At 42.7% G+C, this 26,444-nt stretch overlaps 1 protein-coding gene across 1 annotated transcript in view; it reads right to left on the bottom strand.

Moving 5' to 3' along the window:
• Positions 1–26,444, bottom strand: part of MALRD1 (MAM and LDL receptor class A domain containing 1) — a 532,671-nt gene that overhangs the window by 112,360 nt on the left and 393,867 nt on the right. Inside the window, exons 33-34 of the mRNA XM_074985504.1 lie at positions 18,048–18,202; positions 8,201–8,402 (exon numbers count right to left, since the gene is read on the bottom strand). Coding sequence (XP_074841605.1) covers positions 8,201–8,402; positions 18,048–18,202 — 357 coding nt within the window. The remainder of the gene's footprint in view (positions 1–8,200; positions 8,403–18,047; positions 18,203–26,444) is intronic.

Below are 26,444 nucleotides of genomic sequence, written 5' to 3'. Positions count from 1 at the left end.
ATGCCACCCATTTAGATGGGGACCTTTCAAAAGGACCCCCCCCACAACTTTGAAGGGCCCTTCTTCCTATTTGGTTTTAGGAAGAAGAGGCTTTTGAAGTTGTGGGAGGAGTGTCCTTTTGAAAGGCTCCCATCTACACGGGTGGTGTGCATTCCGAAAGTGTCACTTTTGAATTGTGTGCAGCTTCCACTATGCTTATGAGGTGCTGCGTATTCATGTCAGTCCCTCATTAGGACCTTCCAAACTGCTTCATTAAAATGCAGGAGGCATGTTTAGACACAGCCATAAAGGCATTTCAAAATACACCAAGCTATTTTGAAATAGCATGTCTGGACACATAGTGCCTATTTTGAAATAGTACCATTGGACGCCATCATGACTTATTTCAAAATAGTGCTATTCTGAGCCCGAACAGTGTCTATTTTGAAATAGCTATTATTTTGAAATAGGTGTTATTCCTCTTGCAATGAGGTTTACAAAATTTGAGATAACGTGCCTGCTATTTTGAATTTATTTCAAAATTACATGTGCATAGTGTACATGCTCTCAAACTTACTTTGAAATAAGAGCCGTTACTTCAAAATAACTTTGCTGTGTAGCCTAAGGTTGCAGAAGGGGAATGTTGGCAGGAACTGCTTGTCCCTCCATTTATTTGTCTACCAATTAGGCTTAGTTTCTGACACACCAGGTTTGAGTAACTGGTTACTGATTCCACCCTCTTCTAGTTGATCAAGCTTGATATTAACACAGTCCTTGGCCGTGTCTACACTAGCCCCAAACTTCGAAATGGCCACGCAAATGGCCATTTCGAAGTTTACTAATGAAGTGCTGAAATGCATATTCAGCACTTCATTAGCATGCGGGCAGCTGCGGCGCTTCAAAATTGACGTGGCTTGCCACCTCGCGGCTCGCCCCAACGGGTTCCTTTTCGAAAGGACGCCGCCTACTTCGAAGTCCCCTTATTCCTACCTGCTCATGGGAACAAGGGGACTTCAAAGTAGGCAGGGTCCTTTCAAAAAGGAGCCCCATCCGGACAAGCCGCGCAGCGGCGAGCCGCGTCAATTTCGAAGCGCCACAGTCGCCCGCATGCTACTGAAGCACTGAATATGCATTTCAGCGCTTCATTAGTAAACTTCAAAATGGCCATTTGTATGGCCATTTCAAAGTTTGGGGCTAGTGCAGACATAGCCCTTGAGTTGTACCATTTAGCCTGCTTGTTTGGACTAATTCACTCTCTTTTGCTCCTTTGCTATCACCAACCTTTGCTACAGGCTGCCACTATTGTGACCTCTCATGAACTTCCTCTAAGTGAGTTCAACTCTGATAAGGAAGTAAAAATTGTAGGCGTGATTTCCACAACACGTGCCGATATCCATCTTCCTCCTCTGAAGTAGTGCATATGCTTTTACTGGCCATTTAGCACCAAACATCTCAAGATGTAGTAATTCTGTTTCAGAATAGCCCTGTGAACTTTTCTGGACTCCAGACACATCCTAATCATGCCATTTTATTTTTCAGTTGAGACCAAGCTAGTAATCCATGGAGTGGATTGGTTCACTTTAGTTATGACCCTTTTCCAATGGTCTGAATGTATCTTTGAATCTGTCTGTGACTGCAAAGGGGCTAGTTCTGCAGGAGAATAGGACGGGGTAATGACAGGCCTGTATTTATGTGATGCTTCCCAGGGAATTCTCATAGTCCTCTGAAGTCCTTTGGGTATTGCACAGTCAGTTTTTCTTTAGTGTTGGGTGCTTTGGTGCAAAGCATGCCTACTCTGTGTATTAGGTAACTGTGTGCAAGCCTCTCTGTCTGTGATTTGTAATGACTCAATGACAATGAACTGAACGCTGACCTTAGTCTTGGCCACCGCTGGTGTTAGCTTAAATTCTCCTTCAGAGTCTGTTCTGGAACTGCCATGTGCTAAACATGCAACATGAGACAGTTTCATTCTGATGGGAGCTGGTATCTTTTTCAAAAGGTGAACTGATAAAACATCAGCTTCATCCCCAGTAACATTCAGGTACGTTACTTATATTCAGTGTACATATAAACTGCTGCAAGGCTGCTGATAGGGTTTAAAAAAGGGAAGCTGCCACGGGGCCCACTGATTTAAAAGGGACATTCGCTCCAGGCTGCCACCACTATTACCTTGGCTGCAGATGGAGCCCTAGACCCTTTAAGTCACTGCTGGGCCCCTGATGGCACACAACCTGCAGCCTGATGGTGCTGAAGGGATGACTGGGGGAGGCTAGCCTCCAGCTTCTCACTTCTGCCCAAGGCTCTCCCCTGTCCTTCCAGGGTCTGGTGAAGGTCCTCCTCTGGGCTGAATTGCTGAGTGCGTTATAGGATTATTGTTACCCAGTGATACTGTATGGGCAAGGGATTGCTCACATTGTGGTTCAACCAGGGATTTGTGGCTTTGTCTTTTGGATGCATTTGTTGCTCTGCACATGAAAGAACAGTGATTTGATTGCCCACATTTGTGATGTTACTGCTGAGGCTGGGCAGACTATGCGTGGGCGTCTGACCACACAGCATGTGTATAATTTCTTTGTGGGAGCTGTTGGTGAAACTGCTTTGCTGTGATTCTCATATGGCGAGGTGTTGTCTGTACTGTTGTGTGTAAAAGCCTGTATAGACTTGCTAGAATGTGACGCAGGTTTGATACCTATTTGTGTTTTAACAGCTTGAGAGGTTCTACAATTAGGTGTTTCTTTTTACAAGCCCTAATCAGTCTCCCTCAAGAACCTTTCCTTTAGTGGTTTATCAGTGACACTGAACACAGCATTGTCTCTGAGCATGTCACTTTTAATATTTCCAAACTCACAGTGTCTTACTTTAGGTCTCAGCTCTGTGACCAAGTCATCTAACATCTCTTCCCCTAAACATTGGTGAGACCAGACCATGTATTGTTTGAATATCACATTAATCTTAGGGTTACCAGTCATTCCTGAGGATTGTTAAAACCTCATTCCAAATGGGATCATTTTCAGTCGGCAGCTGAAGAATGTGTTATTCACGTCCAGAGCCACTTCTCCAACTATGTGCTATAAAATGACTTCTTTTATGTCCTTTTCTTTTTTATGTGCTTCTGAGGCTGCCATACAGCCGTGAAGTCATTCCTCTCCTCTCCTTCAATTTCCAGCAAGATTACCAAGGAAAGACAAAAGCAAGGATGGCTTGCAACCCTCTCTGTTCATTTTTTAAATATAACTGTTTTCTCTTTTGCTGTTTCTGCTTGTTTCGTTTATGCATACTGACCACGTTCTGGGTTTCACTACTCTGTTCTTTTGTTTGGTTCCTGGTGGTCTCTAGCTCGCAGTTTTTTCTTTTAGGTAGCAGTTTACACTATTTCCTAATCCATTGCATTCCTGACAAAAGCAGCCATTTCATGCTTCATGCACAACGCAGTTATGTCTGACATCAGGTCCTGCTTTCTAGCACAGTCAGGAAGCCATGAGAATGCTGCAGCTTTCTGATTTCACAAGTCAGAGTGAGACCAGGGATATAAAGTCTAGATCACAATAATGTTAGTTATGTGACAAAATGGCTGATACAGATTCTCAGCATGTAGACTCTGTGTTTCTTCCTTCTGCGAGAAATCTCTCACAAACTCTGTGGTAGTTACACGTGATTAATTGTTTTTGCTTCATCTATACTTATTCCACCTTTTGGCTATGTCTACACTAGCCCCAAACTTCAAAATGGCTATGTGAATGGCCATTTCGAAGTTTACTAATGAAGCGCTGAAATACATATTCAGCTCCTCATTAGCATGCGGGCGGCCGCAGCACTTCGAAATTGACGTGGCTCGCTGCCACGTGGCTCATCCCGATGGGGCTCCTTTTTGAAAGGACCCCACCTACTTCAAAGTCCCCTTATTCCTGTGAGCAGATGGGAATAAGGGGACTTCGAAGTAGGCGGGGTCCTTTTGAAAAGGAGCCCCGTCGGGACAAGCCACGCGGCGGCGAGCTGCATCAATTTTGAATTGCTGTGGCTGCCCGCATGCTACTGAGGCGCTGAATATATATTTCAGCACTTCATTAGTAAACTTCGAAATGGCCATTTACATAGCCATTTTGAAGTTTGGGGCTAGTGTAGACATAGCCTTTGTGTGGGATTTTTTTTCCCTTTTTTTTATCTGTATCTGGTATTTGTGTTTGGAGACAGCCAAAGTCAAAATTTCATAAACAAGTATCTGTGGAAACCAAATTTTAAACATTCAGGTAAAAGTATTTGTGTAGACACCCGAACCAGAGAACAGATACAATACTTTGGGAGTTACTTAACCAATCAGAACTAACTAAGCTAACTTAATACTTATAAATACTGACTATTAACAAAAGGTCTATTTGTGATAAAGCCATATTTTTAATACAGAATGAACCTGATACTGATTGCTATCTGCCTGAGAATATTTTGCAATCAGAAAACCTTTTGGAAAAATCAGAGAAGAGCAGTGTTCTCTGAAAGCTGACTGCCCAGGTGGCCACCCAGAAAAGATTTAGGTGCCACTCAGCTGACTAGCAGAGCACCCGTAGCCACCCATGGTGGGCAGCATGTGTTTCTATTGGTGGTACACATCTCACATGCTTTGTGCACATGACAAAAATTATTCTGCCCATGGGTGGAAAAAATTAGGAGGAACACAGGAGAACAGTCAGAAAATGATATAGTACCACTGGAGTTACCTTGTTTCTTAAATTATCATCATTTGAACAAACATCTATACCTGTTTAACTAGAGATATCTTTTCCTTGACTTATTTGACTCCCTCTGAAGTCAACAGGAATTATGGAAGTGAACAAGGAGACAGAAGAAAATTGATGGATTTCAGTGGGGCTGCGTCTGCACTAGCAAATTCTTCCAAAAGATTTTTTGAAAGAAGGGGGCTCTCTCGGAGCGTCTACACACAAAGGCCGCATCTACACATGCATGCTACTTCGAAGTAGCGGTGCCAACTTCGAAATAGCGCCCGTCACGGCTACACGTGTTGGGAGCTATTTCGAAGTTGAAATCGACGTTAGGCGGCGAGACGTCAAAGTCGCTAACCCCATGAGGGGATGGGAATAGTGCCCTACTTCGAAGTTGAACGTCAAAGTAGGGCATGTGTAGATGATCTGCGTCCCACAATATTGAAATAGCGGGGTCCACCATTGCGGCCATCAGCTGAGGGGTTGAGAGACGCTCTCTCTCCAGCCCCTGCGGGGCTCTATGGTCACCGTGTGCAGCAGCCCTTAGCCCAGGGCTTCTGGCTGCTGCTGCTGCAGCTGGGGATCCATGCTGCATGCACAGGGTCTGCAACCAGGTGTCAGCTCTGTGGATCTTGTGTTGTTTAGTGCAAGTGTGTCTGGGAGGGGCCCTTTAAGGGAGCGGCTTGCTGTTGAGTCCGCCCTGTGACCCTGTCTGCAGCTGTGCCTGGCACCCTTATTTCGATGTGTGCTACTTTGGCATGTAGACGTTCCCTCGCAGCACCTATTTCGATGTGGTGCTGCCCAACGTCGAAGTTGAACGTCGACGTTGCCAGCCCTGGAGGACGTGTAGACGTTATTCATCAAAATAGACTATTTCGATGTAGCGTGCACGTGTAGATGTAGCCAAAAAGTGTTCTTTCGAAAGTAAATCAAAAGAATGCTGCACTCCTTTTGAAATCACTCTTCCTTTCTCATTTTAGGCAGAGCGCCTCCTTTCAAAAAGGTCTTTTGAAAGAAAGCATGCATAGACGCTCCGCAGGGCCCTTCTTTCGAAAGAGCAGTCCTCATTTTCGATCCCTGGCCCGTTCTTTTGAAAGAGCAGGGGCTGTTTGGATTCTCTCTTTTGAAAGAGCAGATCACTCTTTTGATCCACATTTTTTGTGTGTGGACGCATTCTTCTGTAAGAACTTCTTTTGAAAGAGATCTTCCAGAATGGCTTGTTTTGAAAGATCTCTGTAGTGTAGACGTAGCCCCTGGGTGTTTAAACAGGGACTGAGGGGCATTCCAATTAGTCACGGGCACTAAATATACATCAGTTAGATAGCTCTCTGGTGTGACCCTCTTCACAATACCACGTAAAGTCAACGTTGAATGAAAATTCTTAAATGATCCTTGACCTAAAAAATCTAGGACAAGTGCTTGACCACATGTGCAAGTTACAGCTCATTGCAAGTCATTCTAATGATAGCCTTTGCCTGAATTTCACCTTTCAGAAAAAAAAAACACCCAGCAATTTGTATTTCTACATTTAGCAAATCTCACATAGGTGACAACATATTGCACCATCAAAACTTCAAATGCAAACCAGCATGTACATTATCTCCCCAGAGACTCTTTTGCTCATCACTGACAATAGAAGCCGTGTTTTAAACACAGTGGCTACGTCTACACTAGCCAAAAACTTCGAAATGGCCATTCAAATGGCCATTTCGAAGCTTACTAATGAAGCGTTGAAATATATATTCAGTGCTTCATTAGCATGCGGGCGGCCGTGGCACTTCGAAATTGACGCAGCTCGCCACCACGCGTCTCGTCCCGACAGGGCTCCTTTTCGAAAGGACCCGGGCTACTTCGAAGTCCCCTTATTCCCATAAGCATTTGAATGGCCATTTCGAAGTTTTTGGCTAGTGTAGACACGGCCAGTGTGATACAACTAATTCTCTCATGGGCAATGTTTGCTGGATGCTGTCTGAACAGTCCTGGGTCACTATTAAAACTGTGTGAATGGTGGAAATATTATTCCAGAACCTTTTCAGACAAATCTGTATCCTTTTTTTTTTTTTAAATTTGGCCATATCCAACCCTTGTTGTCCCTTTACCTACAAACACTCATGCCAAACTGTTTTTCATTCAAATAAATATTTAAGGAATGACTGAACTTCAGGCAAGTACTGCTATTTACATTCAAACTATAGTGTCATCTGTGAATAAAGGTACTTGCTATTGGTGCTGGAGTTCTCCATAGATGTTAGGGTCTGAAAAAGAGACAATATAGTATCTTGCATATGCTTTTTCTTTTGATATTTTACTGTGTGCTAGACTACAATGGTACAGTAAAAACTATTGTAGGGTTTCAGAATATAAGCCATTTCTTGCACAATTCAAGTCACAAAGCTTTGTAGGAGAGGTTCAAGATCATAAATTCTCAAAGAGCATGGCAGCGTGGTAAATTTGTTATGCTGTTGAGATAGTTTATGAAGAGAGCAAAGATAAAAGAACAAACCATTTACTTTTAAAAATAATTGTGAAGGACTTCTGTGCTCATAAAACTATTCCATCCCAAGATACCACCTTGTGTGATTGTTTTCATTCTGGAAAGAGTTGTTACAGTTCAGCAATGATATATCTCTCTCCAATAGGGTTCATAATAAAATACAAAGAAACCTTCAATTATATTGGTATTGTCAGGGTTTGCTATAATCATAGATTTATTCAAATGTTAATTTTAGGGCCAATTTGTCCTTAGAGATCCACATAGCAAATATTTTTATTCAGCTATTCTTTTTCTATACGACTGGAACTCATTTGATGGCAATGGGAAATTCACACATATAGTGACAGCTAAAGGACCAAATCAAAATCTGTCCTGTGGATCAGAAAGGGTACATTTCCTCTTTATCTCTTACATATACTGCCCAGTTTCCTTCTTCAGTGCAGAGAGACACTATTGTACATTGTACTTGGTGTTTGCTTTGCATTTTACATTTTGACAGATGGTGTAAAATAGGAATAGTATTGTGCTGTTCTTTAAAAAATGCTATTTCCATGCAGTGGTATCTGAGATCTCACCATTTTCCCCTATATTCTTCATAGGCGATAACTGTGGGTTCTCAGATAACAAAGTTGAATGACTGGCAAATGCTGACTTGTTAGATGGCTATCTCTTTAAGTACATTTTACTGATCACCAGTGTTCCCTCTCATTATTTCTATCCATATACAGATATTTTCCACCCATATGTGGAATAATTTTAATGTGCACTATGGCATATGCAAATGTGCACTACCAATAGAAACACAAGACCTAGCTGTGGGGTCTCTGCTAATTAGCTGGGCAGCATTTGAATTCCTCTTGAGCGGCCTCACAAATGAACAGCTTGCAGGGAACACTGCTGCTTACAGCAGCTATTTTGAAATGCCTTAGTAAAACACCACAAATTCACCATTGTAAAATGGGAAATCCCTTCATTTCTGGTTGTGTTTTACAATACTTGTATAATCACATACCTGCATCCATACATTCCAGGGTGAAAGAAATGTCATCAAGAGCAATTTCTGTGAACACATTCCCTCTCACTTCAGCCTCAAATGTCACTCTGAAAGGACTGTTACCGGAGAGAACCACATTTGCATACATCCACCTGCTTCCTTTATATCCACTTGAAGACCACATCAGAACAGCCATTCCATGTTCTTCAACAGTGGAAACCTATTGAAACCAAAAGCCAGGCAATACAATTTAATTAGCATGAAACTACAGAGGAGTACAGCAACTTGTCCATGATCTATTTTTGTGGGTTTAATGAACGGAAAATGAAAAAGATATTATTGGTGAATCCCTATTGGTCTTTTACTATTCGTTACCTACATAGCCTAGCCAGCCACCACTAATTCAGGATCCTGATGCAGTGATGTAGAAATACCTGAATTTCTCTGAGGAAAAGCAGCCTTTGGGGTAAGGCACTAGAGCAGGATTTGGCACAGCCCTGTACAGTTCCCAGTTCTGCCACAGTTTTCCTATATGAGCCTAGTCAAGTCATTTAATCTACCTGCCTCTGTTCCCCAACCCTTTGTGTATGTAGATTGTAAGCTCTTCAAAGCAGGGGCTGTCCCTTTCCATTTATTTGTACAATACCTAGCACAATGGGTCCCATTCTCACTTGAGACCTCTGCAAAATACCATCTTAAATAACAACATAGAAAAATTCTGATTATGGTCTATTTCCTCAGTTACCCAAGAGGTTCAGAAAAAGGTGAATCTTAGAACTCTGTTGCTTTACCTGCAATGTAGGTGTTATTCTTTCTTGGGTAAGTAGCTCCCATATGTTCATAATGAATGAAGAGCATAACTGACAGACTGCATTTTTTTTGTGCAGAGAATCCCACTGCAATAAGAACCAGAAGTGTCCTGCTGATCAGGAGCTAGCTGTAGTCTTAGCCTTTATGCTCGGTATATACAGAAAACAGAAGGATGGGGTTTGTATGTGGCCATTACATAAGGAAACACCAAGCACAATCACTGCTTAAGGCAAATATTAACAGTCACAAATGACAAGTAGTCTTGTAGTACCATAAAGACTGACAAATATATTTATTACTTAATGAGCTTTTATGGGTGAGACTCACTTCTTCAGATTCTTCAGTCTTTAAGGCTGTGTCTACACTAGCAAGTCCTTTCAGAAAATCAGACTGTCTTCTGCACGAGTACGCCGAGCATCCACACACAAAATACGCTTTTTCAAATTCCTTTCAAAAAACGCGGCACTTCTCCCAGAGTCCCTCTTCTTCTCCCATATGAGGAACAGTGCCTTTTTCTGAAAGATTCTTCTGGAAAAAAGCATGTGTAGATGCTCCGGGGGCTCTTTGTTCAAAAAAGCAGTGCTCATAGTGCTGGATTTTTTGATCCCTGGCCCATTCTTTCAAAAGAGCAGGGGCTGTGTGGATACCCTCTTCAGAAACAGCAGATCACTTTTTTGATCATGGATGTGCTCTTTTGAAAGAAGGTCTTCTAGAAGAGATCTGTTGGACGATCACCTTTTGAAAGATCACTGAAGTGTAGACATGGCCTAAGGTGCTACAGGGCTGCTTGTTTTTTGTGAAGCTACAGGCTAACATTGCAACCCCTTTAGTGACAGAATCATTAGCCTTTGTAGTGGAGGGGCCACAGCAATAGTTCTACCTTTCCTTACCCGCATCTGAGATACTCAGGCAGCATCAGGAGCACCGATATTACTCCACACAGAAAAGTCATTTTGACCTGTGTTTCCCAGTGTCCTAGAGGAATTGTGCTTACACAGTGCTCGGTGACTCTAGCCCTTCCGCACACTGTGACTTGTACCATAAATGTGCACACTAGTCCTGTGTCCGCAGCTGATTATTTAACAGATGGAGGGGATGAACACGGATGAGACTGCAGCCACTATAAACCTGGACAGTGAAAGTTCACTACTTAACTACCAGGCTTGGGAAGGGTCTGGCTGTCATTGTGTTTCTGAGCAGTTAATCATACTAATTTAATGACTGGCAAAGTTTCTGCTTTGCTTCATTATTTAAAATAAGAAACAAATCACACATTGGGCAATAGCTAGTCACTATCATGTGTTTATTCTCCACCCCATACTGACAATTTTTGAAGGTGGTTGTGTAAAAATGCCCATCTCACCAAAATAATCATGGACAATAAACCAAGTGAGAGGAAAAAAAAAGTTTAGCTTTGTTTTTGTTGTAAAATGTTCCTTATGAAGTGTTGCAATGAAGATTTGCATTAATACATAGCACAAGTTTTTTGAAGAACCTATCATTTGTAGATCCGCCAGATGAACGTGTTGGTGAGACACTGGGTTGTGATTCTTAGTTCTTTGGCAAGGTGCCTTTGCACCTGCTTTATTTGTATTCTTGTGGGGAAACTGGAGTCTTTAGCAAGTCCCATTTCTTGGTTTTATAGTTTTGACTCAGTTCTAATTCTTGGATGCCCGCACTGCCTGGTAGCGGTTTGCTAATTATTTTTTCACTGACTGTCAGCTTTGGGGACAGGGGCACATACTTTCAAAATTCCAGGGAATGAAAACTGCTATACTTCTTTAGTGACCAGCTCTTGCAGTACACGAGGCTCTGCCATGCCTTCCTGCTGGATTTTAATTGTGGTTTTTTTTTATTAAATAAGATATTATCCTACCTGATTGATCTTATCTGACTAACAGTTGCTGTGATGGAAGGGTCTGTATTCCATCTGGAAGATTAATAAGGAACTGCTATGTATCTGAGAACCCACCTGAGCTGTAGATGTGCTCTCAGGTGACTATGAACTCAGTTTTTAATCTCCCATTATTCCCATCATAGGTGCTGTATTCTCCAGTCAGAAAACCCAAGCACACACATTCATTTTACAGTATTGTTACCCACAGTCAAGTTTTAATTGAGGAAGATATCCTTGGACTTTACTATAGAAGAATGATGTGCCTTTTTTGTATCAACATTCTTGCAAGTGCATGTCCTCAGACTACCAATGTCTTTTGTTTAGTGCAACTAGTAGCATACCTTTCCTCCTCATGTTTAATCAACAATATTTAGAGTAGTGCCTTTTGCCAGATGATGAGAAGTGGGACCATTAAAACACTAATATGAGATGCCCCTGTGAACAAGAACTGCAGGAACTGATATAACATTATATTTGGGGTTCACAGTGGGAATCAGTTTTAGGTTCTGCCATTCTGAAGGTTTAGCCTTTTCCTTATTTTTCTAAATGTAATACAATATAGAACATCTGATCAGCCAATACAAGCACATTAGTTAAGCAATGTGCTTTGTGCTGCCACCCATTACAACACTGAAAATAGATTGTAAAAAGTTGTTAGCCAATGTCTCTTTACTTTTTAAAATTATAATAGTATTGCAAAGCCCATTGGTCATTTTTCGTGAAATTGATCTGCTCAGCACCAGAATTTACTGCATTCTAGTTCACAGCAAGCTCTGGTAATACTAAACTGCCTAAACAAGCCAGAAAGTTGAAATATTGGAACTATATTGTCAGATGGGAAATTAATTTAGTTTTAACTCTCTATGGTATGACAATGTGTGGAAAAAGAGATGCAGAGGAAGAATGCTGAATAGAGAAGCTGTAATTGCTTTACTCCTCTCCATACAGATAGATTCATATGGGGCACAAAGAGCTGAAGAAAAAACTTCAAAAGAGAAGCCAGTTTTTCTGTGAAAGATTGTGCTCAATACTTTAGTTCCTGCAAAGCTTTCTCTTGCAATGCATAAATCTTAGGTGAATAGCTATTCAAATCTGTAAATAGTGCATTGTTTTTATTTGCATTTTATTGTAAAGTAATGTAATTTAAATAAATTAACCTGAAATTACTCCTGATGTGGACTGACAAATCGCCCTACTAGCTTAGCCTAGCAGTCTGGCTAGTCCAGAATTATTTCTCTCTCAATATTTACTCCTACATACTTAAGGAAGAATATGAAAGAAATCAGGTAATGGACAGTTATCAAACAGTTTGCTCAGACTGAGGTACCTATGGCCCATCTGAAGCCCTGGGGTTCATTCTTGCTTCTGATTGTTAAAGATAGAAGTTGGCTAATACCCTGAAGTATGAGGGCTCTTTTTCCTTTTAAATGTTTTATTCTATCCAATGCAATTAACTTTATAAGCATCCAATAATTTTTGAATACTACTGAAGCTCTTCTCTTAAGTGAAATGAGATTTTTGGCAATAAGTAAACAATATATAGCAAACTTGCAGAAAAATGTGTCTAATTATCTTTTCATGTCCATTGAATTATTTTGTGCTACATAGGGGTAAACAGGAGCACCCCAGTGTGCTGCTTTTTAGCACTCACTGGCTGCGTCTACACGTGCACGCTACTTCGAAGTAGCGGCAGTAACTTCGAAATAGCGCCCGTCACGTCTACACGTGTTGGGCGCTATTTCGAAGTTGAAATCGACGTTAGGCGGCGAGACGTCGAAGTCGCTAACCCCATGAGCGGATGGGAATAGCGCCCTACTTCGACGTTCAACATCGAAGTAGGGACGTGTAGACGATCCGCGTCCCGCAACATCGAAATAGCGGGGTCCTCCATGGCGGCCATCAGCTGGGGGGTTGAGAGATACTCTCTCTCCAGCCCTTGCGGGGCTCTGTGGTCACCGTGGGCAGCAGCCCTTAGCCCAGGGCTTCTGGCTGCTGCTGCTGCAGCTGGGGGTCCGTGCTGCATATACAGGGTCTGCAACTAGTTGTTGGCTCTGTGTATCTTGCACTGTTTAATGAAAGTGTGTCTGGGAGGGGCCCTTTAAGGGAGCGACTTGCTGTTGAGTCCGCCCCGTGACCCTGTCTGCAGCTGTGCCTGGCTCCCTTATTTCGATGTGTGCTACTTTGGCGTGTAGACGTTCCCTCGCTGTGCCTATTTCGATGTGGTGCCGCGCAACGTCGAAGTTGAACATCGACGTTGCCGGCCCTGGAGGACGTGTAGACGTTACTCATCGAAATAGCCTACTTCGATGTTGCTACATCGAAATAAGCTATTTCGAAGTTGGGTGCACGTGTAGACGTAGCCACTATGTCATATTCCTTTGACATATCTCTTCTCTAAACCACAGTCTTTTAAATCTCTCTTCTTCTAGAGCATTCTATAAGACGTGGTAATCAGAACTGAGCACAATATTTCAGTTTGGGGGTGAGTCATTGACTGTCTTCATAGCATTATCATATTCTATCTCATTCTGCAGCTATCCTAACATGGCTTGCTTTTTTATTTTTACCTCCACTGCAAAATGAGCAGAGGTTTGCACAGTGACTGTTTGATTTTTTTTGCCACTGAGTGATTACATTTAATATCCTTTGCCTCTTAAAAATTATTTGCTATTGAAGCAGATCATCTGTTGGCTGGAACAAGGGAAGGACATAATGAAGGATATGTTGCCTTCAGTGTGCAACTTTTTAAAGAGAAAAAATGTGTATAATTTCTGGTGGACTAATTCTGTCTGTTATGAATTGTACTGTTACGAGCATTCATTCGGAAGGCCTAATCCTGAAGTAGCTAAAGCACTGACTTTTACACCTGTACAGGAGGCAGAGTACATGTTTATGGATCCCTTTGAGGAACTATGGCCTAAAAGTTTAACTAATGTAGTCCAATAAATAATCACAGAAATACAGATTTTATGTGGCCACCTGCTACCTGACTCATAGGTCATGTAAATTATGTAACATAGAAATTACTTCTTAATGTTCAGTAATGCTTAAATAACTGAAAACTTCAGTACAATAGAAGTTCTCTATGAAAGCAAAAGCAAAGTTTGGAGCCTACACACTGTAACGTTTAGGAGACTTGTGATTAAACAAAACCTACTGTGAAATATAAAATCAAAATATTTTAATAAAAGACTCAGAAATAAAAACTGTCTACCTTTTACTTTAATGTAATCAGAATATTCACAGAGCACAGAAATCACTGACCTTTACCGACAACTCTATTCTCAATTGACTTTACCAAGCAAAGCACATAAGAGAGTGTGTATGTGGTATAATAACAAGAGGCATTTCATAATGGAGAGCAGAAGTTTAAAAAGTTGCATGCAGAGTTACAGAACCTCAACACTTCAGCATAAGAATTTCTTAGAATTTCAAGCTGAATATCTGAAATGAATATCTCCGGAGACCGCACAGCTTTGAGAAATATTTTTGTTCAATGTTTGGTCTAAATGGTCAGTTTAATGTCCTGATTTTTAGTTGACAGTCATTTCTCCTTCTACTAATTGCATATTACATAGCAGAGTAGGGGGAAGTATTTATTTTTTGTGGTGTGTAGAAGCCCCAGCTGAAATCAGAGTCCCAAAGCCTATACATTGTAAATGACAGTCTGCACTGCCCTGAAGAGCTAACACTCTAAGGCTACATCTACACTATGAGATAAATTCCAATTTAAGGTAGTTAGCTTGCTATTACAACATGACTATCTTCACTGTAAATACCATTAGCTCAATTTAGGGAGCACTAATGTAGATATCATAACATCGCTGCAATGGGCTGGGTTTAGAGGCAAGTTTGAATCAAAAGTTTGAATGAAAGCTAGTGTAGAAGTGCCATGTCTTTAAATCAAATTTATTAGCCTCCAGAGGTTTCTCATATGTACCCCACAATGCCCCACAGTGCTCTGCTCTGTCCACTTCCATCTCTGCTGTGCTCCAGGTGTGCAGGAATTAGGTAACAGGGAGATTGCAAATTTCAAATCAGGACCAGGAAGCCCATGGCTGTGGGGTCATGTTTGTATGAGAGGCTGAGAAATATCTTTCTTTCTTTGCTATTAGCGCTGTGAGTGCATCTACCCATTATAAATAGCCCTAGCACAGAGTTATTGGCTTTCTCTCTCTACCTCTGCCAGCTAAACACTTTTTCTCCACTGCCTGGCACCAGCCACTGCCCCACTGTACCACATGGCAGCTAGGCTGTTGTGGGGGTCTTGTTTGTATCAGAGGCTGAGAAACTTCTTCTCAGTGGTTTACATTTGTGCAGCTCCCATTCACCCACAGGTGCCACAAAGGTGGGGTCTTTCCCATGCCCAAACACTTCACATGGCTAACCCCAAACCAATAAAAGGATGCACCTGCCATTCAGGGCTGACCATGCTGCCAGGCAGCTAAGACTTGTGGGGCAAGGTTACTGCCTGGGGGAAGTCTACCCTTGTAGCTAGGATTTTTGGGGGCTTTCACCACCTGGGGGAAGTCTTCCTCAGCAGCTAAGACTTTCAAGGCCTGGCTGCCACCCGGGGGGAACACCTCCACTGGCCTTCCACCCAACCCTCCCATCCTCTCCAGAACAAGTGAATTTGGGGCTACCTGTGGCTGGGGTGAAGTTTCCCCTGGCAGTTATGAATTGTGGGTCCTGGCTGACACCGGGAGGGAACAGTTCAAGTGGCCCTCAAGCCACCAACCCCATACCCCACCACCCAAAAAGATTTTCAGGGACCATTTCAACTGGCCATTCGACCTCCCACATACCAACTCCCCCCACAATGGCAATGAACTTTGGTGAGCCTCATCCTCCATCCCCCATGTTGGCAATGTCTGTGTAGTGAACAGGGAAGCCAAAAATCTTTTTTTCCTAGCCACATCTATCCTCTTTCTTCGAACTTTGTACCCATTAACAGAGAGGAGAATGGGTGGGGGCCAGTTGAGAACACACAGACTGCTGTTTTTTATAAAATCTTTGGTAATTCAGTACAGGTGCTGTTTTAAAAAGCAGCCCAGTTATAGAAGAAAGAGGTTTCTGTTAATTTGGTGATCTTCCTTCCTTTCTCCTAGATGATGTCAAATACTCATAACCACTTGTGGGGCATTTTTCCTATGCTGCACCAGCAAAAATACCCAGAATGCTACAGATATGGGGGAACTGTGGGATAGGTTCCCACAATGCACTGCTGTAACAGTTGATGTTTGCTGATTGAGTGTGGCAGCAATATGTTGACTTTGTGGGGAGTGTGTGGGGAGGTGAGGATACTCAAATTCAAATTTATAAAACCCAGTGTTACAAAATCGATTTTAAGAAATTCACATTTATCTCGTAGGGTAGATGTAGCCTGAGTAAGACAAACAACAGGTGGAAAAAGAAAGTAGTATAATTCCTATTCTACAGATCTGGACCTAAGACACAGAGATATTAAGACCCAGATCTTCCAAGGTATATTGATTTCAAGGCTAGTTAAAGAACCCAAATACCATTCCCAAGGTTAAAGAGTAAGGTGGTGACAGAATAAACACAGGCCTGCTGTCTGCCAGAGTCCAAGTCAACGTGACCATCTTTCCTACTTTTTCACACTTGCTTGTAGACATCTAAATTAATCTGTATTGAATTGTGTTTTGTGTCATATGTAGTATGTTTGACAGAATTTTCACTTTTTCAAACTGACACAGATATGGACACACGTGCAGATACATCTGTCAGGTCAGTAAACAAACTCCAGGCTGAAGGTCTCTTGTCCAGCACTGTTGGGACCTCACTGGTGCTAAATAAGAGAATTTGAGGGATCACGGGAGATCAATATTTTTCTAGCAGCATTACCAACTTTTCCACTGCTTACTGGGCTCTTGAAATACATTTAGGGGGTAATTACAGCTAAATAAGAGCACAAAACACTGAAAGCCAGAAGTGGTGGCTGTAAACAAACTTTACAGGACCACAGGAAAATTGGCCACACCCATGATAAGTGACCATCTGGCTAACTGAAATTATGCCAGATTATGGATTTGACCTGATGAAAGACAGCCAGATTAGAGAGGTTCAGCCTGTACTATCTAATATATTTGTTCAGTGGGTTATGTGAAATGAACTGATGGTCCCAAGTCAATTTATCTATACATCACAACTAGCATTTTTATCAGCACGCTCAGGAGAGAGGGCTAAAAGTACCATCCATTACCCTTAGAAGCAGGAGCATTAGATGGGTTTAAAAAACACTGCCAAGGCATTTTCTTGGAAGCTTGTGCTGTCACTCTCCACCTTGTGTCTGTTCTATGAGTAAACAGTTTATGTACAGTGCTTTTAATCTATTACCATTAATGGACATTACAACTCCTTTTTTAAGACAGATTTCTTTAGCTGTCTATAGCATATTTAAAGATTACTATGTTACAGTAGAATAACAATTATGTTGAAGATAGAAGCATCTGAAGGAGAAAAAGATTGCTGTTTAGTACGATTGGTCACAATGTGTAGCAGTGAGACTCACATATGTACTAATGAGATCTCCAGTGAAATCAGGACTAAAGCAAAGTTGGCAGCACTGATTTTGTCAATACAGAAAGGTTGCGAACCAGCAACCAAGCAGTGATTAAACAAAGTTAAATAGAACTTGTGAGATTTAAGCCATTCAAAACACAAGAAACACAAATTGGCTACAGTTACACTACAGTGCTCTGTCAACAGAAGTCACTGTCAGAAGAGATTTCCCAACAAACCTTCTGTCCACAGAGTGCAGCCACACACTAAAAGTGGATTGAAAGAGCACTCAGCTCTGTCAACAGTGTGGCTGGACGGCCTGGCTGCTCGCATGACAAAACAGGCACAAGCAAGCACAGCACCTGTCCATTGTTCCGGATGCCCTGCCTGTCAAGAGAGCCCCCCAGAGCATCCATAGAGCCTTTTTTGTTGACAGAGCAGTGTTATGCCTCATGGCTGAGGAGCAGAATGCTGCTGGCAAAAGTGCTGAGTTTTGTTGACCAACTGTCAACAAAATACATTTTGTGTGTGCACATTCCGTGAGTTTTGTTGACAAAACCAGGATTTTGTCGGCAAAACTTCCTAGTGCAACCATAGCCATGAGTATTAGCTATTTAAATACTTTTTCCCCCTTACCTTTAAGATTCCTGCTCTGGAATCAAAAAGCCAGAACCAGAAACGGACTCTACATATGCTGAGGCTGGCTGGGAAGAGATTTGTAGTAGTTATCTTTGCTCTGGCTCCTTCCTGCTGGGCAGATGAGTTGATATACAAAAAATGTTCTCCGTTACCTTAAAGTGAATAAAAATGCTCCTGAATACTATTTCATAATGAAAAACATAAGATAAATAAGTAGCTAGGTCACCAGCTAGAGAACTAGATAGTGAGAACAATAACACACCTTATCAGACCCAAAAAAACATGTATACATGTACACATAGACCAAGAGTCTGATAATACATGTATATATTATTAACACACACATATTTTACAGATTTATTACTTAAAGCCTCCAAAAGCTATTTTTGGTATTCAGCCACCTCCTTGGCATAGTAGAGGATCTGCTCTGTTGCAAAAGAAAGAAGAGGTGGACTAGTGGAAGTGGACCTGAACCCACTGGGAACATTCAGATATGAATACAAACTCACCACTAAAAGACACACTGTATTCTAACAAAGCTTTAAGACAGTGATTTCTATCTATGAAAGTCTTTGGTCTTTTGAAAGGTTTTTGCTAGGACAAAAATAGCTCCAAGTTATGATGCCTGTACATCATGTAAGCAGGGGAAATTTGAAGGTTATTGGACTTCCACAGAGTGACTGGCCCCTTTAAATGAAATATGTCCAGCTCCCCTATGCCAGAACAGGTGCTCCCTGTTTAGCTAGTTAAGAAGATGGGCCAGAACCAGGATTTTTAAAAAGTCAGGGTATTTGCCAGGGAGCATGGAATTTTGTGGGAGGGGCTGCTAGCACCCCCTGTGAGGGGAAGCAGTAGGAAGTTGCTGGGGGGAAAGACCTACAGGAGAAAGTGCTGGGAAGTGGTGTTCAGATAAGAGGGCTTGGAAGAAATCTTACTGTTTGTCCTGAATTGGGAGGGCCTGAGAGAGACAAGGGGAAAGTCCCTTGGTTGGGCTGAGGAACTGTGTTTGCAGAGCTTTGGCCTGTGTTCAGAAAATAAAACCACCTGAAAAAGGAACTCTGGGTGTGGCAGTGGATCCTTCAGGGGCTGGAGACAAGTAGTGCCTTACATGCCTGTAACTCACTACAAGACTTACACAGTTCACTAACAGCTCTGTGAAATATGAGTAACATGACAAATTGCTGCTTTTAAATGGACCCGACTCCTTCTGAATGCACTTACTCATTTTTTTTTCTTTTAAGCCGTGTCTACACATGCACGCTACTTCGAAGTAGCGTCACTAACTTTGAAATAGCACCTATCACGGCTACACGTGTTGGGCGCTATTTCAATGTTAACATCAACGTTAGGCGGTGAGACGTCGAAGCCGCTAACCGCATGAGGGGATGGGAATAGCGCCCTACTTCGAAGTTGAATGTCTAAGTGGGGCACGTGTAGACGATCCGCGTCCCGCAACATCGAAATAGCGGGGTCCGCCATGGTGGCCATCAGCTGAGGGATTGAGAGACGCTCTCTCTCCAGCCCCTGCAGGGCTCTATGGTCACTGTGTGCAGCAGCCCTTAGCCCAGGGCTTCTGGCTGCTGCTGCTGCAGCTGGGGATCCATGCTGCACGCACAGGGTCTGCAACCAGTTGTCGGCTCTGTGGATCTTGTGTTGTTTAGTGCAACTGTGTCTGGGAGGGGCCCTTTAAGGGAGTGGCTTGCTGTTGAGACCGCCCTGTGACCCTGTCTGCAGCTGTGCCTGGCACCCTTATTTCGATGTGTGCTACTTTGGTGTGTAGACGTTCCCTCGCAGCGCCTATGTTGAACGTCGACGTTGCCAGCCCTGGAGGACGTGTAGACGTTATTCATCGAAATAGCCTATTTTGATGTCGCTACATCGAAATAAGCTACTTCGATGTAGGCTTCACGTGTAGATGTAGCTCATGAGTGTCTTTTTCCCTCACAAATCACGCTTACTCTCTACGCTAGGAGAAAGTATTGCTATTGATATATTAGTAATATTTAACCCCGGGTAACATAGGCTGCGTCTACACGTGCACGCTACTTCGAAGTAGCGGCAGTAACTTCGAAATAGCGCCCGTCACGTCTACACGTGTTGGGCGCTATTTCGAAGTTGAAATCGACGTTAGGCGGCGAGACGTCGAAGTCGCTAACCCCATGAGCGGATGGGAATAGCGCCCTACTTCGACGTTCAACATCGAAGTAGGGACGTGTAGACGATCCGCGTCCCGCAACATCGAAATAGCGGGGTCCTCCATGGCGGCCATCAGCTGGGGGGTTGAGAGATACTCTCTCTCCAGCCCTTGCGGGGCTCTGTGGTCACCGTGGGCAGCAGCCCTTAGCCCAGGGCTTCTGGCTGCTGCTGCTGCAGCTGGGGGTCCGTGCTGCATATACAGGGTCTGCAACTAGTTGTTGGCTCTGTGTATCTTGCACTGTTTAATGAAAGTGTGTCTGGGAGGGGCCCTTTAAGGGAGCGACTTGCTGTTGAGTCCGCCCTGTGACCCTGTCTGCAGCTGTGCCTGGCTCCCTTATTTCGATGTGTGCTACTTTGCCGTGTAGACGTTCCCTCGCTGTGCCTATTTCGATGTTGGGCTGAGCAACGTCGAAGTTGAACATCGACGTTGCCAGCCCTGGAGGACGTGTAGACGTTATTCATCGAAATAGCCTATTTCGATGTCGCAACATCGAAATAAGCTATTTCGAAGTTGGGTGCACGTGTAGACGTAGCCTTAATGACAAACAATTCTCATTTTCATAATGTTGTAAGGTCTCAGCCACTACCCCCTTACTCCAAACACATCACTTCCATACAAATGTTTCCTCTAAATACAGCGCTCTCCTCAGAAAACCCAGCAATGACATTGGGTATGCCATAGTAGCATCTTTTCTCCAGAATAGCATTGCTCTAGCAGTGTGAATGGCCTTAAAATGGACATCAGTTATAGTCACCCTCAACTTGGTGCTTCTTTGAAGGGTAGTGTAAAGGGCCTTAGTGTGGTGGAGAGCTCAAGTTTCTCTCTCAGGTGTCACTCACTGTGTGCTGTTGGCACTTTCCCTCACAGGACTTCTTAATATAATTGCTGTAAAACAATTCTGTTGAAAGTCTAAATGCCTATTACAGAAATAGAATTCACTTTTTACTTTGGCACTTGACAAGGCTGTTGCGAGCTTCACAGGAGTGTCCACTCTTAAAGGACATGAAAAGGTGTTTGTACCAATCAGTAACTAAATTTGACATAGTCATGAAATAACAGTGACATACGATGTGTAATTACAGTCTTCCAGGTACATTTTGTTTTAAGTGATAAGTACACTTTGATTAACCAAGCTCTCTCAAATCCTATTTCTAAACGTCTGCAACAGGTCAAATGCTCAGTTAAAACAAGCTGTCTTTTATCTGGCAGCAATAGTCAGGAAGGCAGGGTAATTTGCTTGTGAAAAATAAAATTCCGAATTTTTCAAACCCAGGAATATACAGAATATTCTTCTTTATTTAACCATAATCAGCTACAAGACCTCTGTGGGGTCTGCCTGCCCTATTCAAATAATCCAATATGCTGAATACCAACGTCTTGATTTTTCATTCATCGTTCATTCTGCAAATATGCCCGAATAGCTGTAACTTGTGTTGTGTTGCAAGTCTTATCTGCTGAGGAAGACTTCCTCCAGGTGCTGCAAGCCCCCAAAAATCTTAGCTACAAGGGGAGACTTTCCCCAGGAAGTAACCATGCCCTGCAAGTCTTAGCGGCCTGGCAGCATGGTCAGCACTGAACAGCAGGGACATCCTTTTATTGGTTTGGGGCTAGTCATGTGATGTGTTTGTGTTGTATAGCCTTCTGCAGTAGGTTGTCTTTATGTGTCTACACAAGCCCATTCCTTTTGGAAGGGGCATGTTAATGAGTGAGTTTGAAAGATGCAAATGAGGCCCTGCCATGAATATGCAGCACCTTGTTAGCATAATGGCGGCCGCAGTGATTCAAAAGTGCCACTTTCGAATCACGTGCCGCCCATGGACATAGGGGTCTTTCAAAAGGACCCCCCCAAATCTTCAAAAGCCCCTTCTTCCCAACACTAACTATTCTATTCATTATTTCCTTCTTACAGTCTAGATCATAGACTTCAAATACCATTGTTTTTGTTTTATCGATGTTTATAATCAGTCCGTACCACTTCCCTTCCTCATTTAGCACCTGCACCATTTTGCTAGCTTCTTCTCATTTTCCTCAATGATAACTATGTCATCCATGAACCTCAAGTTGTTAATTCTTATCCCATGAACAGATATCCCTTCTACCTCTTCTTTCATCTTGTGCATCACTGGCTACGTCTACACGTGCAGCCAACATCGAAATAGTCTATTTCGATGAATAACGTCTACACGTCCTCCAGGGCCGGCAACGTCGATGTTCAACTTCGACGTTGCTCAGCCCAACATCGAAATAGGCGCAGCGAGGGAACATCTACACGTCAAAGTAGCACACATCGAAATAGGGATGCCAGGCACAGCTGCAGACAGGGTCACAGGGCGGACTCAACAGCCAGCCGCTCCCTTAAAGGGCCCCTCCCAGACACAGTTGCACTAAACAACACAAGATACACAGAGCTGACAACTGGTTGCAGACCCTGTGCCTGCAGCATAGATCCCCAGCTGCCGCAGAAGCAGCCAGAAGCCCTGGGCTAAGGGCTGCTGCCCACGGTGACCATAGAGCCCCGCATGGGCTGGAGAGAGAGCATCTCTCAACCCCCCAGCTGATGGCCGCCATGGAGGACCCAGCAATTTCGATGTTGCGGGACGCGGATCGTCTACACGGTCCCTACTTCGACGTTGAATGTCGAAGTAGGGCGCTATTCCTATCTCCTCATGAGGTTAGCGACTTCGACGTCTCGCCGCCTAACGTCGAAGTTAACTTCGAAATAGCGCCCGACGCGTGTAGACGCGACGGGCGCTATTTCGAAGTTGGTGCCGCTACTTCGAAGTAGCGTGCACGTGTAGACGCAGCTACTCTCTCTAGATGTGTAATGAAGATCATTGGTGATATTGGATCTCCTTGTCTTGTACTTCTACCCATTGTAAACCAACAGCCCAACTCTCTGCACATTCTTACTACTGCCTCCACATTGTCATTGATATCCTTCAACAACCATATCAGTCTGCTATCCACTCCATATGACTCCAACACCACCCAAGTCACTTTCTGATCCATACTGTCAAATGCCTTCTGGAAATCGAGAAAGCAAGTGTAGATATTCTTGTTCTTTTGTTGAGCTTTCTCCGCTATCAATCTTAGTCTCAATATCTGCTGTATGGCACCTCTGTCTTTCCTGAACCCCTCTTGCTTGTCCACCAGATGTTCTTTTATCTGCAATCTTAGTCTTTCCATCAGTATCATCAGCACCTTGCCTAAATGATTCATTAGGGGAATCATTCTGTAGTTCTTGCACTCCAATGCACTTCCTTTCTTGTGTATTGTCATTAGCATGGATCTTGTCCATTCCTCACGTGCCCTCCCTTCTTTCCATGCTATATTACATACTCAGTGTATTTCCTGAATCATACTTTCTCTGCCATATTTAATCATTTCTCCTGTGATCTTATCATTTCTAGGTCTCTTTTTGTTCTTTAGTCATTTCACTCCTCTTTCTACTTCCTCCTTCGAAACATCAGTCTCACGCTTGATGTTCAACAGACATATCTTTTCAGTTCTTCAATCAGTCTCTCTGAGACATCTGGGTCCAACTGTGCTTTGTATAGTTGCAATATCTCGTCCATCACTGCACAATCTTCTCCTTGTTCATGAGCACCTCTTTGCTGTCATCTTTGATCTCCATCTGCTTCGGCTGCCACTTCCTGCTAATATTCCTGATCATCTTATAAAACTCCCTGGTCTTACATTTGCCATAATACCTCTCTGTATCTTCACACTGCCCCTCTAACTTTTTTGCCTTCTCCTTTCTGGCCACATTCCTTACCTCATTACATTTCACTCTATATTGCTGTTCTACTCTCTTGGAAACATCCCTTTTGATCTTCAACACTCTCTTCTCTTGGACCAACCTCAGGATCTCCTGTGTAATCCACTTCTTATTGATCTTCTATTCTTCCAGAACAGTCTGCCCAATTGCCTCTTCTATTGCCATGGCTATCCTTTTGACTCTCTTGTCTAGGTCTTTCTCTTTGGATGCATTCCTAATCTTCTCTTTGAGCTCTGTTCTGTATGCATTCCCTATTTCTTCCTTGCCTAGTCTCAACAGGTCTCTTCTTTTCTTAAACTGTATCTTACAGTTTCTCTTGAGTTTCTTCTTGATGTTTGCAGTCACTGGACTGTGGTCTGAGTTTATATTCACTCCTTGGAAAGTTCAGCACTGCTGTCCTGATGTTACCCATCTTCTTATCAAAATCATATCTATCATGTTCTCAGACTTACTGTCATTTGATCACCATGTCCACTTCCTACAGTCCTTTTGTTGGAATCTTGTGTTGCAGATCACCATCTCATGCTCTGTAGCAAACTCTAGTAGTTTCTCTCCTTGTTCGTTTTTTTCTCCTTATTCAAGCCTTTCTATGACTCTCTCCCAACCTTGTTAACTGTTCCAACCTTCGCCTTCCAGTCTCCTCCGATGATCAACACATCTCTCTTTGGTATCGCCTCCAACATCTTTGTCATGTCTTCATAGAATAGCTCAATCTCTTCCTTCGTACTGTCCAAAGTGAGTGCATACACATGAATGACTGAGATGTTGAATGGTTTTGCTTCAAATCTTGTTACCATCATTCTTGCACTCACCAGTTTGTATCCCCACAATGCTCCTCTAGCTCTTCTGCTAAGAAGGAATCCAGCTCCTGCTGCATGCTTCGTTTCCTTCCCTGACCAAATGACTTTACAACCATGAATATCTCCTGACACCCAATGCATCTCCACCAGTGCAAGTATATCACATCGGCATCTCTCCATCTCCTTCTGAAACAATTCTAATTTTCCAGTTGTCCACAGTGTTTGGACATTCCACGTTCCAATTGATACTATATGTGTTAGTTGTAATTTTCCTCTGGTGGCCAACTTATCGACCCAACTCCAACTGCTTAATTGGTGTCATTGACCTTGTTTATCTGGGTGATGTCCAAGCCTGTATCTTTTATCATTGAGTTGTATTCGCATCAGGTTTCATTCATATTGTTGTTGCAGTCAGCACACCATCCCTCATGTGTCCAACCCTCCTCCTCTATCCAGGCTTGGGACTGGCATGGAACCCCCAGAGGCTTCATGGCAGAGTTGCAAATGTAGATGCATTAAGCAAACTGTTAATTTGACTCATAATTGCAGGTAACTGTATTTGATGATAGTGTATTTTGTTTTGCAAACAGTATCAGGAATTGTTTTGGTTTCAGGAGCTTGGATTTCTTTTGGGACATGCTAAAACAAAATGCACATGTCATGTACTGAAACTCTTGACCAGCTCCAACGGGGAGGGGGCAAGTGAGGAAATAATTTACACTGATATTTTTATTATGGTCCTCAAAGATTGCTCTTTTTCCCCCATTTCCTTCACAACCATGTTTAAAGACCTGTGTGTAACTCTCAGTCATTACGTGAAATCCATCAGTGCTATGCCAAGTTTCAGTCCAGGACAGACACTGAAAACGATAGCCTTCAGCCGAGTGCTAAATTTGCCATTGAGACGGTACATATTTACACCAACAAAGAATTTGGCCTCTACAGTGAGACCCTGTCTGTTGCAGTAGTTTCTTGCTATTTATTATTTGCACTGTAGGAGCACATAGGTCCATTAATCTAGGGTCAGGACACCATCATGCATGGTCCAGTACAGATTCACAGTAAAAATGCCACAAAGAGCATACTGTAGATTATGACAAAATGAAATGGGTGGATAAAGCAGAAACAGAGAAAAGGGAAGGACAAGATAGCAGTAAAGTAGGCAAGTACAATAAGGAAAAGTCTCAGCTCATCACCTACCTGGTCATTTTGTTCATTTATTGAATGGGTAGGCTGTTTGAAACACAATCCTTTCTGAGTTTTGAAAGCCAAATTTCAGATTCATTTTTGTTTGTAACCATCTGAATTAGATGCTTGGGAAGATCAATTTTTATACAAGTGTGTTTACAGCTTCATTACACAGAGTATTCAAAATAAGCCATTTAGTTCAGTGGAATTACTTTAAATTCACGTCAATGTAACTGAAAGCAGAACCAGGCTGAATGTGAAGTGCAGCAGAATTACAACAAAACAATGATGCTCAATCAGAAATATATAAGGCAATGCCTATGAAAAATCTGACAGAAAAGGATCTATCATGTCACTGACTGTTCCCTTCTTGGTCTCTAAATCTTTGTAGGTCTAAATGAGTAAGCTTACAAATACTGCTTTAATTAATG

This window comes from Carettochelys insculpta, chromosome 2, assembly GCF_033958435.1.
Source record: "Carettochelys insculpta isolate YL-2023 chromosome 2, ASM3395843v1, whole genome shotgun sequence".
In the NCBI taxonomy this organism is placed as follows: Eukaryota; Metazoa; Chordata; order Testudines; family Carettochelyidae; genus Carettochelys; species Carettochelys insculpta.
Note: the sequence above shows the minus strand (reverse complement) of the source record. Positions and strands in the feature narration are given on the sequence as shown.